At 43.0% G+C, this 16,917-nt stretch overlaps 1 protein-coding gene across 1 annotated transcript in view; it reads left to right on the forward strand.

Annotated features, from left to right (window-relative positions):
- The first annotated feature begins 6,372 nt into the window (after window positions 1-6,372).
- The window catches only part of LOC130103159 (kinesin-like protein KIF3C), a 28,764-nt gene continuing 18,219 nt past the window's right edge, over window positions 6,373-16,917 (forward strand). Inside the window, exon 1 of the mRNA XM_056269358.1 lies at window positions 6,373-8,116. Within this exon, the coding sequence (XP_056125333.1) occupies window positions 6,692-8,116 (1,425 nt within the window). The 5' untranslated portion in view covers window positions 6,373-6,691. The remainder of the gene's footprint in view (window positions 8,117-16,917) is intronic.

The raw sequence follows: 16,917 nt of genomic DNA on the forward strand, positions 1-16,917 counted from the left end.
TTAAATGTTTTGGGTGAAACATTTTCCAGACATTTAATAGAGTTGTGATGTGCCCTATAATAGTTGTGACAATTGCATTTAAAGTTTAGAATGTTACACTTTTTTTTATTCGCTTTGGTACTATTTTCACAAGTTAGGTGTTAACTCTTTGTGCTAATATCACAACAGATCATCAAAAGTGCACTTTTTTCAAACATTTCATTATGTTTTCAATTGTGTTAGTACAATTCACAAAATCCTTTTCACTGCACACAATAAGTGTTTCATCTATACATAAATGTTTCATTCACAGTAACTGCCTCTGATCATCAGATTGATCAGAGATGCATCAGTAGAAGGGAGACAGATGGCATTGAATACAGTGTGTATGCCATGTGATACTGTAAACAGATTACCAGAGACGGCCACATTACTGTAACTCACCCTTCATCTGTAATGGTCCACTACAGTATAGATTCAGTCATATGGTATAAAGTGAAATCATTTACTGTATTGCCCGTTCTAGCACAGAAACACATGCTGTGTCATACTTCATCACACCTTTTGATAGCACACTGGATAGATATTACAGACATTATGGATTCAATTACATGGTAATATACGTGTATTTTCTAATGTGGCAACTGTATCCTGTATTACTGTAATTAATTCAGCAACATGGGTGATTTGAAACATCTTGCATTGTTTGCTGTTGAATGAACTGATTGTTAAAAGTGCTAAATTGAAAGTGTATAACTGTAATGAAAGCATGGCATCAGGTTTTGAAAGAAGGACTCTGTGTTAAAAGTGTGATCAGTTTGGATTTTTGTAAGAGTTTTGAAAATGTACACCTTACTTGTGAAAATAGTACCAAAGCGAATAAAAAAAAACTGTAAAACTTGAACAACTGCAAAAGAACCATTTGTTTGTGTGAAGAACATCTGAGAACCTTTTTTTCTCTGTAGTGGAATATTAAGATTCAAAGTTGAAGGTTCTTCATGGAACCATAAAGAACTTTTATTTTTAAGAGTGTAAAGTACCATGATGCCAACTGTATCCTTGAGGAGAATAAATCAAAATGCCCCATTTAGACGGGGGGTTTTAATGGGGGGAAAGAGAGCACAAACTGTAAGTTGGAACGAGTCCTGCTCTCGTCTTGTGAGATTCGGAGAGTCTGGCTATTGTTTGTGAGTCATTGGGCAACATTTCCCCATAAACATGAAGAAACCTGCTGGGACTCCGAACTGCTAGAGGTTTAATATTCCTTCATATCTGTCAGTGAGTCACTCTCCCTTTCCTGTTTCCAAACTGTCCCGCTCCACACCGCATGAATCTGGAATATTACAGGAATTTCGTTTTGCTCAGATGTTTCAGTTTTTATTTGATTTTATTTGCCACGTGTGAGCTTTTAGCCTAGTTCTCGCTCTCAGGCTTCTTCACCTCATTCGACTGGGTTTTAAGTCTGACAGTCTTGAACACACACTGACAGTCAGCAGAGGCGTAGTTGAGGGCTGTAAGTCAATCTGCTGATGTGAGTCACAGTGTGTCACGACACACACACACAAGAGACGTGAGATCCAAGAGCAGTATTTAATAAAGGGTAATGCGTACTCACAACAGTCCAGGCAAGGGTCAAAATCCATATAAGCAATCCATACACGAGAAACAGGACAAGAACACAGAACTCAGAAGTGGTGTGACAAATAACAAGGACTCCGTGACAAACAATGAACAGACAGGGTATATATACACACAGAACTAACAAGGTGACGGGAAACAGCTGTGTGCAATGATCAGATGAGTGGCAGAACAGAATGTTGGGAAATGTAGTCTAATGTGAATGACACCGTGATAAAGAGGACCTCTAGTGGAAACCAGGAAACATAACCAGACACTGTGACATAACCTCCCCTCTACGGAGCGGCTACCAGACGCTCCAAGACCATACAAACAAACAAGAGTCTAGGCAGGAGGTGGAGCGGTGGAGGATCAGGGGGAGGGATGGGGGGCCAGGTCCATGAAGGGGAACAAGAACAGGGGGTGATGGCTCAGCCGGCGGCCAAGGCGAGACAGACAGTTTATCAGGCGGCCAGGGCGGAGACGATCCCTCGGGCGGCCATGGCGGAGACGATCCCTCGGGCGGCCAGGGCGGAGACGACCCCTCGGGCGGCCATGGCGGAGACGATCCCTCGGGCGGCCAGGGCGGAGCAGGCTGTGCGGGCGGCCAGGGCGGTGAAGACCCCTCGGGCGGCCAGGGCGGAGACGACCCCTCGGGCGGCCAGGGCGGAGCAGGCTGTGCGGGCGGCCAGGGCGGTGAAGACCCCTCGGGCGGCCAGGGCGGAGACGACCCCTCGGGCGGCCATGGCGGAGACGATCCCTCGGGCGGCCAGGGCGGAGCAGGCTGTGCGGGCGGCCAGGGCGGTGAAGACCCCTCGGGCGGCCAGGGCGGTGAAGACCCCTCGGGCGGCCAGGGCGGAGACGACCCCTCGGGCGGCCACGGCACAGGAGCAGACACCGGCTCAGGAGCAGACACTGGCACTGGCTCCGGCTCTGGAGCAGAAACTGGCACTGGCTCAGGCTCTGGAGCAGACACTGACACTGGCTCAGGCTCTGGAACAGCAGACACTGGCACTGGCTCAGGAACAGCAGACACTGGCTCCGGCTCAGGAACAGCAGACACTGGCTCCGGCTCAGGAACAGCAGACACTGGCTCCGGCTCAGGAACAGCAGACACTGGCTCCGGCTCAGGAACAGCAGACACTGGCTCCGGCTCAGGAACAGCAGACACTGGCTCCGGCTCAGGAACAGCAGACACTGGCTCCGGCTCAGGAACAGCAGACACTGGCTCCGGCTCAGGAACAGCAGACACTGGCTCCGGCTCAGGAACAGCAGACACTGGCTCCGGCTCAGGAACAGCAGACACTGGCTCCGGCTCAGGAACAGCAGACACTGGCTCCGGCTCAGGAACAGCAGACACTGACATATCCAGGATCCGCGCCAAACGTTCCAAATAGTCCGTAAGTGCCTTGGCGGCCACACAAATGGACATTTCCGGATCTGTCTCAGACTGGGCAGACTGGACGTGCTCAGTCTCTGACTGGGCAGACAGAGCGTGTCCTATCTCTCGCTGGGCAGACGCGACGTGAACCGTCTCTCGCTGGGCAGACGGGACGTGAACAGTCTCTCGCTGGGCAGACGGGAAGTGAACAGTCTCTGGCTGGGCAGACGGGACGTGAACAGTCTCTGGCTGGGCAGACGGGACGTGAACAGTCTCTCGCTGGGCAGACGGGAAGTGAACAGTCTCTGGCTGGGCAGACGGGACGTGAACAGTCTCTGGCTGGGCAGACGGGACGTGAACAGTCTCTGGCTGGGCAGACGGGACGTGAACAGTCTCTGGCTGGGTAGACGGGACGTGAACAGTCTCTGGCTGGGCAGACGGGACGTGAACAGTCTCTGGCTGGACAGACGGGACGTGAACAGTCTCTGGCTGGGCAGACGGGACGTGAAACATGTCTCTATCACCTCTACGACGACCTCCACGGGTCCCGCGGAACTTTACCAACCGGGTCCCCTTAAACAATTCCCTTCTCTCCCGCTCAGTGGCTGGGGAAGAGATGTTGCAAAACATACCGCTGGATCTTGTTGTGACGGAGTCCTTCTGTCACGACACACACACACAAGAGACGTGAGATCCAAGAGCAGTATTTAATAAAGGGTAATGCGTACTCACAACAGTCCAGGCAAGGGTCAAAATCCATATAAGCAATCCATACACGAGAAACAGGACAAGAACACAGAACTCAGAAGTGGTGTGACAAATAACAAGGACTCCGTGACAAACAATGAACAGACAGGGTATATATACACACAGAACTAACAAGGTGACGGGAAACAGCTGTGTGCAATGATCAGATGAGTGGCAGAACAGAATGTTGGGAAATGTAGTCTAATGTGAATGACACCGTGATAAGAGGACCTCTAGTGGAAACCAGGAAACATAACCAGACACTGTGACACAGTGGAGTTAAACATCTGGTTCTGTTAAATACACCAGATGTCATTCAAAGTTTGAGTCACGTTGTGTCATCTGATAGTTTAAAACTGAACAGAATTTAACATCTCTTTAACATGTTAATTATTATAATTCAAACTTCCATTCACATAACATTTAATCATGCAGATACATTTTGTAATTTTTTTTAAATATAATTTACATATACACTCTAGACAATGCTGGGTTGTTTTAACCCAAATTTGGGTCAAATATGGACCAACCCAAATGTTGGGTTAAAAATGTAATTTGAAATTTTAACCCAACTTCAACTTTCACTTTCAACTGTAAAAAATGTTATTACATTTTTAACCCAACATTTGGGTTTGTCCATATTTGACGCAAATTTGGGTTGAAACAACCCTGCATTTTTTAGTGTAGGCATATATATATATATACACAGAAAATTGTAGTGCCTTACAAATGTGGAAGTTACAGAATATGTTATACTAGAATTCTTTCCTTTCAGCTTGAATACATGTTATTGTCTAAAAGTTTTAAGGTAAAGTAAATACGTCGAATCATCATGAATGTTGGCCTCTTATACAGCTAAAAGCATCATCTTGAGAGGAAGCATCATCACAGGCCCCGCTATCAGCTATTTCTTCAATTCAGGGTGGATTGATTTCATCCAAGATGTTTCACTAAGTGCTTTGGCTTCCCTCTGACAGATTACACGCTTAAAACCTTCTTCCCTCGAGCTGGTCTGATCATATTCTAGTGTCAGACACTCAGGCTATATTAGTGCTCCTCGAAGCATCCTCTGCATGGGTCTCTTGACTCTTGATAAGCATAAAATCATTTATCACAGACACAGTACTAATGAATTTTAAAAAGATAAGAACATTTTTGGAGCCTCTTGTGGTTGAAAAAAAAACCCTATATATATTATAAATTCACTAGATGGCGCCATTGATGCACAAACAAGACCACAATAGAAGGAATCTGATTTTATACAGTTTTTAAGGACATTTTTCTCAATAGGTCACTTTTTCAAAACTCACACTTCTTCTAACAAACTTCAAGCTTGGCACAGCAGTTAATTTCACATTCAAAATGCTCTTAAACTACCAAAACCCTTTATTCATGCCTCAAATCAAGTCATTCTTCCAACGCAAAGGTTTTCACCCAACAAACACACTTGCCACTCATAAAAACAACTGTTTATACGCATTATATTTGTTTTCTTTTGTAACGTTTCTTTACAAAACAAGAATGAGCAATCTGCTAGATGGCAAAGCTGCATCTAATAGTTTTGATAGTATTTCATTTTTGATATTCAGAATATTTTTCAATGTTGCATTAGAAGCAAATTGCTGTCTTATTTAATTTTGTATTATGTTAGGTTTTGAACTTAAGTCGAACAGTTTTGAAAAGAGTTTACGCCTGTGCAAATTGTTCTGTATAGAGTTTTGCTGGTGTTTGTCGGAGTGAGAAAATATTTTTTGAACATTTTGTGCCAAAGCAATGATAAATGATCCACAGTTTAGCTCATTGACTGATACTGTGATTACTGTGTGAAGAGTTCTGAAATATATATAAATCATCAAGTTTTCAATGATGGTTTATGGAAAGTCCAAATAAAACATGAAAATTGTGTGTGTGTGTGTGTGTGTGTGTGTGTGTGTTGCCATGTTCACCCTTTATAAATGTTTTTGCCCATGTTTTTCATGAGGAGGTTTTCAGTTTATATTCCATTTGGGGTATATAATATTGTTTTAATTTATTATTATTATTATTATTTATTTTATATTCTTTGTTTATTAATCTACTAGGTGCTAATAAAACTGGTCTCCAGTGCTTTAGTTCTTTTTAGTGAATCAAACTGAATTCAGCCTATGTGGTTTGTTGTAATCAGTGGCATAATTTTTTTTTTAAAGGAATGAATGAATGAATGAATGAATAAATGGAATAGCTAGTTAAGTTAAATGTTTTTGTTTTTTGTTCATTATGTTTTAAATATGTATAGCCTGGGTGTTTAGTGGTTAGAGCCAATTGCTGGACTGATTCGAATTTATGCATTTAAGTAATTAAAATGAGTGTAAACACACAAGAATTGTACTGAATTTATTTCTGTTGAAATCTAAAATTTTCTTATTATTTGTTAACAGAATGCTGAGGGAAGTAATTTCTAAAATAACTGCATTTATTAAAATCTCATTGAGAATCCTATCTGGTTAGTAACAATTTTCACTTAGGAAATAGACCTTTTCGAATCTCAAGAATTAAGATATGAAGTTTCTGTAATAATGCAGAGCCAATTCCTGAACATCCCCATCCCCTCTATTCAGATTGCTTGGTTCTCATGCGAGATCTGGCAACCCTTATGTGTGTGTGTGTTTGGGCAGGGCTGCAGTGAAGCGCAGCTGATGTGTGTGATTCTCTGCCAGACGCGCGCTTGTATTTTGGATCTTGTGTTTTCAGTGAAAATCGGTGAGATATTTCGAGCTTATGATTTCATCCATACGTGTTCATGACGGAAGCGCGTTTATCTTTTATTCATTTGTGGAGACCGCAGAGATTTGCGCCGTGACTGACATTATGCGCTCGGAAACCGGGGGATGCTGATGCTGACATTCCCATCTTCCACCGTCCTTCTGGTTTAACGGGCATTACTGCGCTCATTCATTTGTGATCCACTCATCTCAGACGGGAGTCAATATGTCCATGAAGTCAAAGACCGGCGAGGCGGTGAAGGTGGTGGTTCGGTGTCGCCCGATCAACCGTAAAGAAGAATCGACGGGTTATGAGAATATCGTGCAGATGGATGTGAAACTGGGCCAGGTGGCCCTGCGGAACCACAAGGCGGGTCCGGGAGAGCTCCTCAAGACCTTCACGTTTGATGCGGTTTACGACGCGTGCTCCAAACAGAGCGACCTGTACGACGAGACGGTCCGGCCGCTCATCGACTCGGTTCTGCGCGGGTTTAACGGCACCATCTTCGCGTACGGACAGACGGGAACCGGGAAAACGTACACCATGCAAGGCCAGTGGCTGGACCCCGAGCGCCGCGGCATCATCCCGAACTCGTTCGAGCACATCTTCACGCACATCTCGCGCTCTCAGAACCAGCAGTACCTGGTCCGGGCCTCGTATTTGGAGATCTACCAGGAGGAGATCCGTGACCTGCTCACCAAAGACCATAGCAAGAAGCTGGAGCTTAAGGAGAGCGCAGACTCAGGGGTCTACATCAAAGATCTGTCCTCCTTCGTCACCAAAAACGTGAAGGAGATCGAGCACGTGATGAACGTGGGGAACCAGGCCAGATCGGTGGGCTTCACCAACATGAACGAGCACAGCTCGAGGTCACACGCCATCTTCATCATCACGGTGGAGTGCAGCCAGCTCGGGCCTGATGGACAGAACCACATCCGTGTGGGAAAACTCAACCTGGTGGACCTGGCGGGCAGTGAGCGGCAGACCAAGACGGGCGTCCAGGGCGAGCGTCTGAAGGAGGCCACCAAGATCAACCTGTCCCTCTCCGCCCTGGGGAACGTCATCTCTGCGCTGGTGGACGGGAGGAGTTCTCACGTGCCCTACCGCGACTCCAAACTCACCCGGTTGCTGCAGGACTCACTCGGGGGGAACGCGAAGACCATCATGGTGGCCACGCTGGGACCGGCCTCCTACAATTACGAGGAGACCCTGACCACCCTGCGTTACGCCAACCGAGCCAAGAACATCAAGAACAAGCCTCGCGTCAACGAAGACCCCAAAGACGCGCTCCTGAGGGAGTTCCAGGAGGAGATCGCCCGGCTGAAAGCACAGCTGGATAAACGCGGTATGCTGACCAAGAGGAAGAGGAGGAGCAGGAGGCTGAGGAAGATAGGAGAAGGTGGAGAGGAAGAGGTAGAAGAGGATGATGATGTTGAAGATGATGATGATGATGAGGAAAGTGTGGATAAGGAGGCGCTGGACTACATGAAGGAGCAGCAGGAGAAGCTGGAGAGGGAGAAGGAGGCCATCAGAGATGATCACACACTGGTGGCGGAGGACAAACTGAGACTCCTGGAGGAGAAGGAGAAGATGATGAAACATCTGAAGAAGGAGCAGGAGGCCACTGAACTCCTCACAGCCAAGTTTAAGGTCAGTATGCTTGAAGATTGTGTGTGTTCGGGATCACTAAATGTGTTGTCTTTGTATGTGTGTGTAGAATGTGTTTAAATTGCCTATTACAAGAAAATTTATAGATAGATGATATAAGCAATAGATATAACATTCAAACTAAGTAATGTTTTTAATCATTACATGATTGCATGAACAGGGTTCTCAAGTTTGATCAAAAGCTTGGAGTGAGATCACATGCGGTTAGGGGAGGAGCCTTAATGGAGCCCCGCCCCCTCCCATCCCCGCCCCCAATTTTACCCACACTCTAAAAAATGCTGGGTTGTTTCAACCCAAATTTGGGTCAAATATGGACAAACCCAAATGTTGGGTTAAAAAAAAATTTTTTTACAGTTGAAAGTGGAAGCTTAAGTTGGGTTAACATTTTTAATTACATTTTTAACCCAACATTTGGGTTTGTCCATATTTGACCCAAATTTGGGTTAAAACAACCCAGCATTGTTTAGAGTGCATTGTTCATAATAACCAGCACAAATTGAAATTATAGCAGTTGGTAAATCTGATAAATGACAGAGCAATTCATCACATCAAATATAGGCCTAGTCTTTAATGTTATATTTCAAAATTACAAATAACAAATTGTTTCAAACAGTTTGGAAAAACAAATCTTTTTGCATTTTTCCCTGACATCTTTGAAAAATACAAATGCAATAGCAATGATTAGGCTATGATTAGTATGTTTTGACAGGATATAAAATATTACCCAGGGCACTCTGCTTTAATACACGTAGCCTTAATGTAACTAGAAAGACTATTAATACAGTAATATATAATTTAAAATAAAATTACTTTGCCTGGTTGCAAAGTAGTTGTAGAGTTTTTGACTGCATCAATAATGTATACGAGGGGCGATTAAATGTTCTACTTCTAGCCTAAAAATGTTAGGCGAGCTTTCTTCCAACTTACATTCTCCATGACGACGTGTGTTCGCGCGATGTCGCGGTGGCCGAGAATATGTCCGTCAACTTCCGTGTGTTCGCGGACTTCACGCATCTATGTTGCCTAGTAACGAACGCAATCTGGCCGAGATACGGACGCGCTGGCGGCAGGAAACTTCACTTTGTGTGCCTGCGCCTCGTATACAACGTTATATATAAAGCTTGCAGGACAACTTGGTTGGCATTGCCTTTTCAGCGTGAGAAATACACTGTGTGGCGTGTGAGCGTGTGAACTGGTTGAATTGCGTGTGTCTCACGGCCAATGCGTGAGACTTGAGAACCCTGCATGAATAAACACACAGCTCATGAAACAATTTTTAAGAATTTCAATAAGCTTTAAGAAAGGTTTATTTTCAATACACATCTGTAAAGAGATATTGCAGTAGATGAAAAGAAAGTTCAAATACCAAAGAACTGAATATGAACTTGTGCAATACAGTATACTGTTAATTACAGTACATAAAAAAAAAATGTAATTCAGCATCCTCAACCATATTGCATTACAATATTGGTGACCATATTTGCCATACTACGGTATAACAGTTTTTTAAGTCTCCTGACACTTTCTCGACCTCTTCTAGGCCGTCTCTCAGTTCTGCCAAACTTACAAATGTAAGAAGTACTTGGCTAAAAAATCAATTTGACAATTGCGAGTTTAAGGTCGTACAAGCTGTGCTACAGTATTTACTCATCTAAAGTAATGCGACTGTGTACTGTAATTATGTATGAGTCGTATAGAAACCCTGTAGGCCAACTTTTCTCATGGTTATTCCATGCTCAAGAACATGGTCAACTATAATGCACTGTATTTCATCAGGAACAAATGTCCTTTGACCCTGTCCCCTTCCTTTTTCTTTCCCCCTTCTCTTCCTCTTCCTCTCCCACCACTTTTCCAAAGCACACAATCACCCGTGGCTCTAATTATATTATCCTGAGATTCTGATTGATGTCTCATCAGTTTTTACGTTTACACATGGATAAATGTGTGCTATTGTGTACTTGTGTGCAAAATGAGTATTGCAGGAAATATTGAGAAAATTTAAAACAGGTGAAATGTGTCAAACGTTTTGAGAAACGTGTCTTTGTTTCGAGAACTGATGATTCAGGGAAATTGGGCCAAATTAATCAGTTATTGTTTGTTAGTAATCAAGAAAAACTGTAATAATGACAGACAAGATAGATAGATAGATAGATGGATGGATGGATGGATGGATGGATGGATGGATGGATAGATAGATCACTCTAAAAATTGCTGGGTTGTTTGAACTAAATTTTGGTTAAAATATGGACAAACCCAAACGTTGGGTTAAAAATGTAATTTAAAATGTTAACCCAATTACTGGGTTTGTCAATATTTGACCCACATTTGGGTTGAAATAACCCTGCATTTTTTAGAGTGAGATAGTTAGATAGAAAAGATACAAAATTAAAAATAATGCAAAAAGAGCAATATGGAAAGGGACAAACAATTTATGCACTGCAAATGTGTGCCATTGAAAACTACATTTTTGTCCATTGTGTTTTGACTATTTTGCAAAAAGTGAGAATCAGGGCACCAGATGTGCCTGTCACAGTCGTGCTGGTTATCGATCAAACCACAGCCCTGAATCAAAGAGAGGTCAGCAAACACTGTGTGTGTCAGAGACCGAACACTGAACAGAATCCATGTGCTTTGATCACAGCAGAGCGTAACCATGACGACAGAGAGGATTCCTCCACTCTCATGCGCTTCAGCACAAGCGTTTGTTGATCTTCTGAGGATGACTATGCATATCATTTTATATCTTGGCTCAGATTTTTCCCCCATTGATCTTGTCAAGTTAAAGAAAAGTGCATTTAATAACCGGTCAAAGGCCCTCGGCTGTGTGTGTCTGAGGTCACAGACGGCCAATCGGCTTCACAGATGATGGTGGACGATGTCCTGTGCTGCGGTCAACCAATCACGTGCGCTCGTTTATCTCGGCCATCATTAAGCCAATCAAACGACAGTACAGTAGCCAGGCAGAGTCTCTTTGGTGTAAAATCATTGATTACAGTCAATACAGTCAGTCACTAATACTAGTAAAGGTCTAATTCCCATCAACAGTGTGTGTGTGTGTGTGTGTGTGTGTGATGACGGAGCGTCATGCTGACGGTCCCCCTGAGGCCAATGTCTATTTTAAACTGGCACAAAAAGGCATCTCTCTGTTTCTCTCTTTCTCTATACTGTATTTTATTTTCCATCACTACTGTAATAGTATATACCATGTACAAGCAGTCTAAATATGTGTAAAGGGTTCTGCTCCTTTTTATTTAAATTTCATTTTGTCAAAAATATTTATTATATTATTGGTGTAAAATCATTGATTTCAGTCAATACAGTCAGACATACTAGTAGATGTCTAATTCCCATCCACAGTGTGTGTGTGTGTGTGTGTGTGTGTGTGTGTGTGCGTGCGTGTGTGTGTATTTGTGTGTGTGTGGTCCTGGTAAATCCAACATTACTGGGACAAAATGACATTTTTTGTCCACATGAGGAAAACAGCTTATAAATCATATTAAATTATGTTTTTTGATAATGTAAAAATGCAGAAAGGTTTCTGTGAGGGCTGTGTTTAGGGTTACCGGATAGAATATACAGTTTGCAAAGTATAAAAATCATTATGTCTATGGAAAAATCCAACATTCAACTTTCAGTTCGATAACTGTGTAAAGTTCATCCATTATGAAACAAGTTCTTCGCTTAGCCCCGCCCTCCTTAGTTACTGTTGCTACGCCTGTCAAGCTTTCGCGGCTGCCACGTCTATTACAGTGTGAATGCACCGGTGTCAGACATTCCCAAGGAGATAATTAGTCATTTTTGGCGAACAGGTGAAATATCTGAGAGAGCAAGACAAAAAGGACAGCAGTATGCATTCAAGGGATATATCCACGACATAATATGCAACCGATTAGAGAATAATTTCATCAAAATTGAAGCTAAAGCCTATTCGGTTGTTAAGTCTGACGTCACGCGTGACGTTTAGCCTCTTCCGGGCCCAAGCGCTCCGCTCGTCCACTCCAGATCCTAGACTAAATAAACCCTTTTCTTAAGGGCTTTTTTCGCTTCAGTGCCAGTGGGTGTTACTAGGGATTAAGGGATAGCACCCACTGGCGCCAAAGTTTCTTCATTCGTTTAAGATTTGTAACTTACCTTATCAACTGCAGCCATTTTCTCTTATCTTTCTCGTCACAGGGAAAGCGGTAGAATGACAGTTGAATGTCACTTGTTTTTTAACTCCGATCTATTTAAACAACACGGGAACACGTTAAAACTCGGGCGAAAGCGGTAGGTAGGTAGAGAGGACCCGGCCTTTGGACCCGGAAACAGTATTATCGGAGAGTGGTTACGTCACGACTTAACAACCGGATAACGTTAGGTCCCAGCGCAAGCAGCAGCCGCCTCCTTAGCAGACCATTCAAATGGGAAACACACAAATTGAACAGCTATGTTCATGCACAGCAGAGTAAGTGAAATGTGAAAATAATCTAATAATTACAAATCAAACAGCTTATCCATCAATCTAACACCGGGAGAGCCGCGATCGGATTGGGGTAAAGTTACAGGGGTGACGTTAGCAGGCCGTCGATTAACAAAATGCTGAAATATATTTTAAAGTATGTCAGTGAGCCTCCGTCTTGCCTTTAATCGTCTTATTTTACGTTCAAATATATGCATTATGAACAAAGAACCGCCATTATTTCCAAGCAATAGGCGGGTTTTTTTTGTTAATCCTGTCGACATTTAGTTGTGAATGGGTCTCCACACTGCTTGATCCACGCCCGGGATTTCTCCCCTTTGGCTTTTAGGTTTCGGGAAGAGAAAAAATGCCACCCCACCGTCCAAACTTTTAGAATACCGGGTATCAGATTTGCACAATCCATACGCACAACGCGTCGGCATGTTTCCCTCGCTCGAAAGCTTGACAGACCTCCCGCGCCTAGTTACGGTTGCTAAGCCACGATTGGCCAGTGGCGGTTTTCGGGCGTGGCTTAGCGAAGGGTCAATTGAGCCAAAGCAGCGCTTCTGAAGACAACACTGTGTTATCTGAAATAGTCATGTGATGCGTGACATCACGTCTTCACATGGCCGTGTGCATTATTGTGAGAGTGTGTCTAAAAGCTCAAGGTGCCAGAAGCGGCTTATATTGTTCAACTCTTTATTCTCATATCAGAGGTGTTTGCTGAAGTCGTGGCCAGATGCAGGATGAGGTGTAAAATTGAAAGGTTCAGTTTTATAAATAACCATCATTATTGGTGGGTCATTTCCTAACAGGTGATGACTCATCACGACCTCATCCTGTTCTCTGGGCTGTTAGCCAATCACATTCCACGATTTCAAACAATAACAGCAACACAGGAAGCACATCACTGCATGTGTGATGACAAACAGGACTGTGTTCAGAATCACTCACTCACAGCTTACTGTACACTCACCTAAAGGATTATTAGGAACACCATACTAATACTGTCTTTGACCCCCTTTCACCTTCAGAACTGCTTTAATTCTACGTGGCATTGATTCAACAAGGTGCTGAAAACATATTGATAGGATAGCATCTTGCAGTTGATGGAGATTTGTGGGATGCACATCCAGGGCACGAAGCTCCCGTTCCACCACATCCCAAAGATGCTCTATTGGGTTGAGATCTGGTGACTGTGGGGGCCATTTTAGTACAGTGAACTCATTGTCATGTTCAAGAAACCAATTTGAAATGATTCGAGCTTTGTGACATGGTGCATTATCCTGCTGGAAGTAGCCATCAGAGGATGGGTACATGGTGGCCATAAAGGGATGGACATGGTCAGAAACAATGCTCAGGTAGGCCATGGCATTTAAACGATGCCCAATTGGCACTAAAGGGCCTAAAGTGTGCCAAGAAAACATCCCCCACACTATTACACCACCACCACCAGCCTGCACAGTGGTAACAAGGCATGATGGATCCATGTTCTCATTCTGTTTACGCCAAATTCTGACTCTACCATCTGAATGTCTCAACAGAAATCGAGACTCATCAGACCAGGCAACATTTTTCCAGTCTTCAACTGTCCAATTTTGGGGAGCTCTTGCAAATTGTAGCCTCTTTTTCCTATTTGTAGTGGAGATGAGTGGTACCCGGTGGGGTCTTCTGCTGTTGTAGCCCATCCGCCTCAAGGTTGTGTGTGTTGTGGCTTCACAAATGCTTTGCTGCATACCTCGGTTGTAACGAGTGGTTATTTCAGTCAAAGTTGCTCTTCTATCAGCTTGAATCAGTCGGCCCATTCTCCTCTGACCTCTAGCATCAACAAGGCATTTTCGCCCACAGGACTGCCGCATACTGGATGTTTTTCCCTTTTCACACCATTCTTTGTAAACCCTAGAAATGGTTGTGCGTGAAAATCCCAGTACCTGAGCAGATTGTGAAATACTCAGACCGGCCCGTCTGGCACCAACAACCATGCCACACTCAAAATTGCTTAAATCACCTTTCTTTCCCATTCTGACATTCAGTTTGGAGTTCAGGAGATTGTCTTGACCAGGACCAAACCCATAAATGCATTGAAGCAACTGCCATGTGATTGGTTGATTAGATAATTGCATTAATGAGAAATTGAACAGGTGTTCCTAATAATCGTTTAGGTGAGTGTATAGTGAGTGCAGTCATGACTTATTTTTGTAGGCCAACCCGGAAGTTCGCATCACCCAGGGGCGTAGCAACCGGGGGGGACGGGGGGGACACGTCCCCCCCACTTTTAGAAACAGGTGATTCTGTCCCCCGCATTTTTTTTACTCAGCGCCAATATTTCCGCCCGTGTTCTCTGATTTGTTACTTAGACTTGAGTGAGCATTCAGCCAATCACAGCGCGAAGCATCTATTGGGCGCGTCTGCCATGAGCTTCAAATCTTTTGTTGCTCTTGCGAATTTTCGTGTTTGTTTAGTCGCTTTGCTGTTTGGCCGTCTAATGCACCCCAGAAAAAAAGCAGAGGACTACATCATTTTTTTCAAACACACACTGTTACAGTATGTCGCGATGATATGAATCACACGTAAAGTTTCCTTGTTATGATTTAACCTACTGTAACGCTGTAAGACGTGTAAGACAACAGAACCCGTATGGGTTCACGTCGCGCCGGATTGTGCCGAGTGTGTGTTAAATGCTCTCCTACTTGTTGCTTTGGATAAAAGCGTCTGTTAAATGAGACATAGATTATTCCCAGCAGGCACACAACGTCATAAGACGTTGATATTTGGTTAAATTTTGGTTGCGACGTCGGGTGACCAAAATGCAATGTAAATTCAACATGTCAATGTTAAATTGATGTCCAATACCGAATACATTGATTTAGGTTTTATTGATATCTTTTTATAAAATGTCTGTTGTATAAAATTACTGTAGGCTAGATGTAATCTGTTCTGTACTCATTGAACACTTTTTTTGGTCCAACTGTTAAGAAGTAAGATAAAAGTTATTGTTCAAGTGTAGTTTAACTGAAATATTGTAAATATCATAAAATATCTTTATTTCATAAAAATAAAGTATATATGTCCACAGTTGTCTGAAAGTCCCAAGTCCTGCAATATATTTTTATTTCGAGTATGATTTCACAAAAATAGGTTGCTGTAAACTATCATGGCATGTTCCCAAAATTGGCACTAGGGTGCTGTAAAATGCCAATTGCTATTCCATCTAGAATTTATTATTATGAACATCACCTTTCAGTCCCTCCAGAAAAACGCGATTATGCGATCGCATGATTCAATGCATAATCAGCCAAAGTCTGCATATTTATGCGGGGGCATTTTTTCAAATACGCCGCACTTTTGCCGTATAAATTGCCGATTTCCACGCAAAATATGCGGGGCTTGTATGATTTCATAATCCCCGCATTTTTGTTGCAAAAAAAAGTCATATATCTTAGCAGAAAGTTGAAAAATGTTGCGTTTGCTTCACACGAGAGCAGCCGTTTCCCCCGGTTGCCATGGGAACGTTATGAAGTGACGTAATTACTCGACATGAACATCATTGGAAAAAAAATGAAAAAAAGCTGTAAAACAGGAAACATTTTTTTCATATTTTATTTATTCATTTTTACAGAAGTTGTAGCATATTCCTTTTGTAAAGCTACAGAACTTGTTTGACTCATCAATGTTTTGTAAGTTTGAGCCGTGTGTTTATTAAGGTCTGAAATAAAACAATATTAAATATTCCAGCACTTTCTGTGATGTAGTATGTTTGCTTATCATAGGAAGTAATAAGAAATAGCTCTTTACATTAAGGTAGTAGCCTAGTGAGAACAGGGTGTTGGGGAATCACTTTTTCTCTCTTTTTCATCAAACCGCAGTTTTTGCAAGTTCCCGCAATTTCATCACATAAAATTGCAAATATCCTGCATATTCCATCGCCGCATAATCAAGGATTTTTGCCCGCAACAATCACAAAAAAACTGCATTTTTCTGGAAGGACTGACCTTTGGGTCACATCACCACACCATTTTGTCCCCCCCACTTTTATAATGGCTGCTACGCCCCTGGCATCACCCCTCGACAAAAACCCAATAGGAATTTTCAATTGGCTTTTGGATTATTTGCAGAAAATAAGCTCTGTGACCAACAAAAGTTTATGATTCTTAAATGATCACAACTTTTATGAATTCTAAAGCCCAAATACAATCAAGTAAAAATCTAGACTATAAATGAACTACACCACTGTCACATGACTTCAACATCACCATCATTAAGCTTCCGACAACTCTCAGTCTTTGTTTAAAAACTTTTTCCCATGAAAGTTCGAGTTATAATAGTTTGCAAGAGCACGATTATA

Source organism: Rhinichthys klamathensis, unplaced genomic scaffold (assembly GCF_029890125.1).
Source record: "Rhinichthys klamathensis goyatoka isolate OS25496 unplaced genomic scaffold, OSU_Roscu_1.1 h1tg000281l_1, whole genome shotgun sequence".
Classification (NCBI taxonomy): Eukaryota; Metazoa; Chordata; class Actinopteri; order Cypriniformes; family Leuciscidae; genus Rhinichthys; species Rhinichthys klamathensis.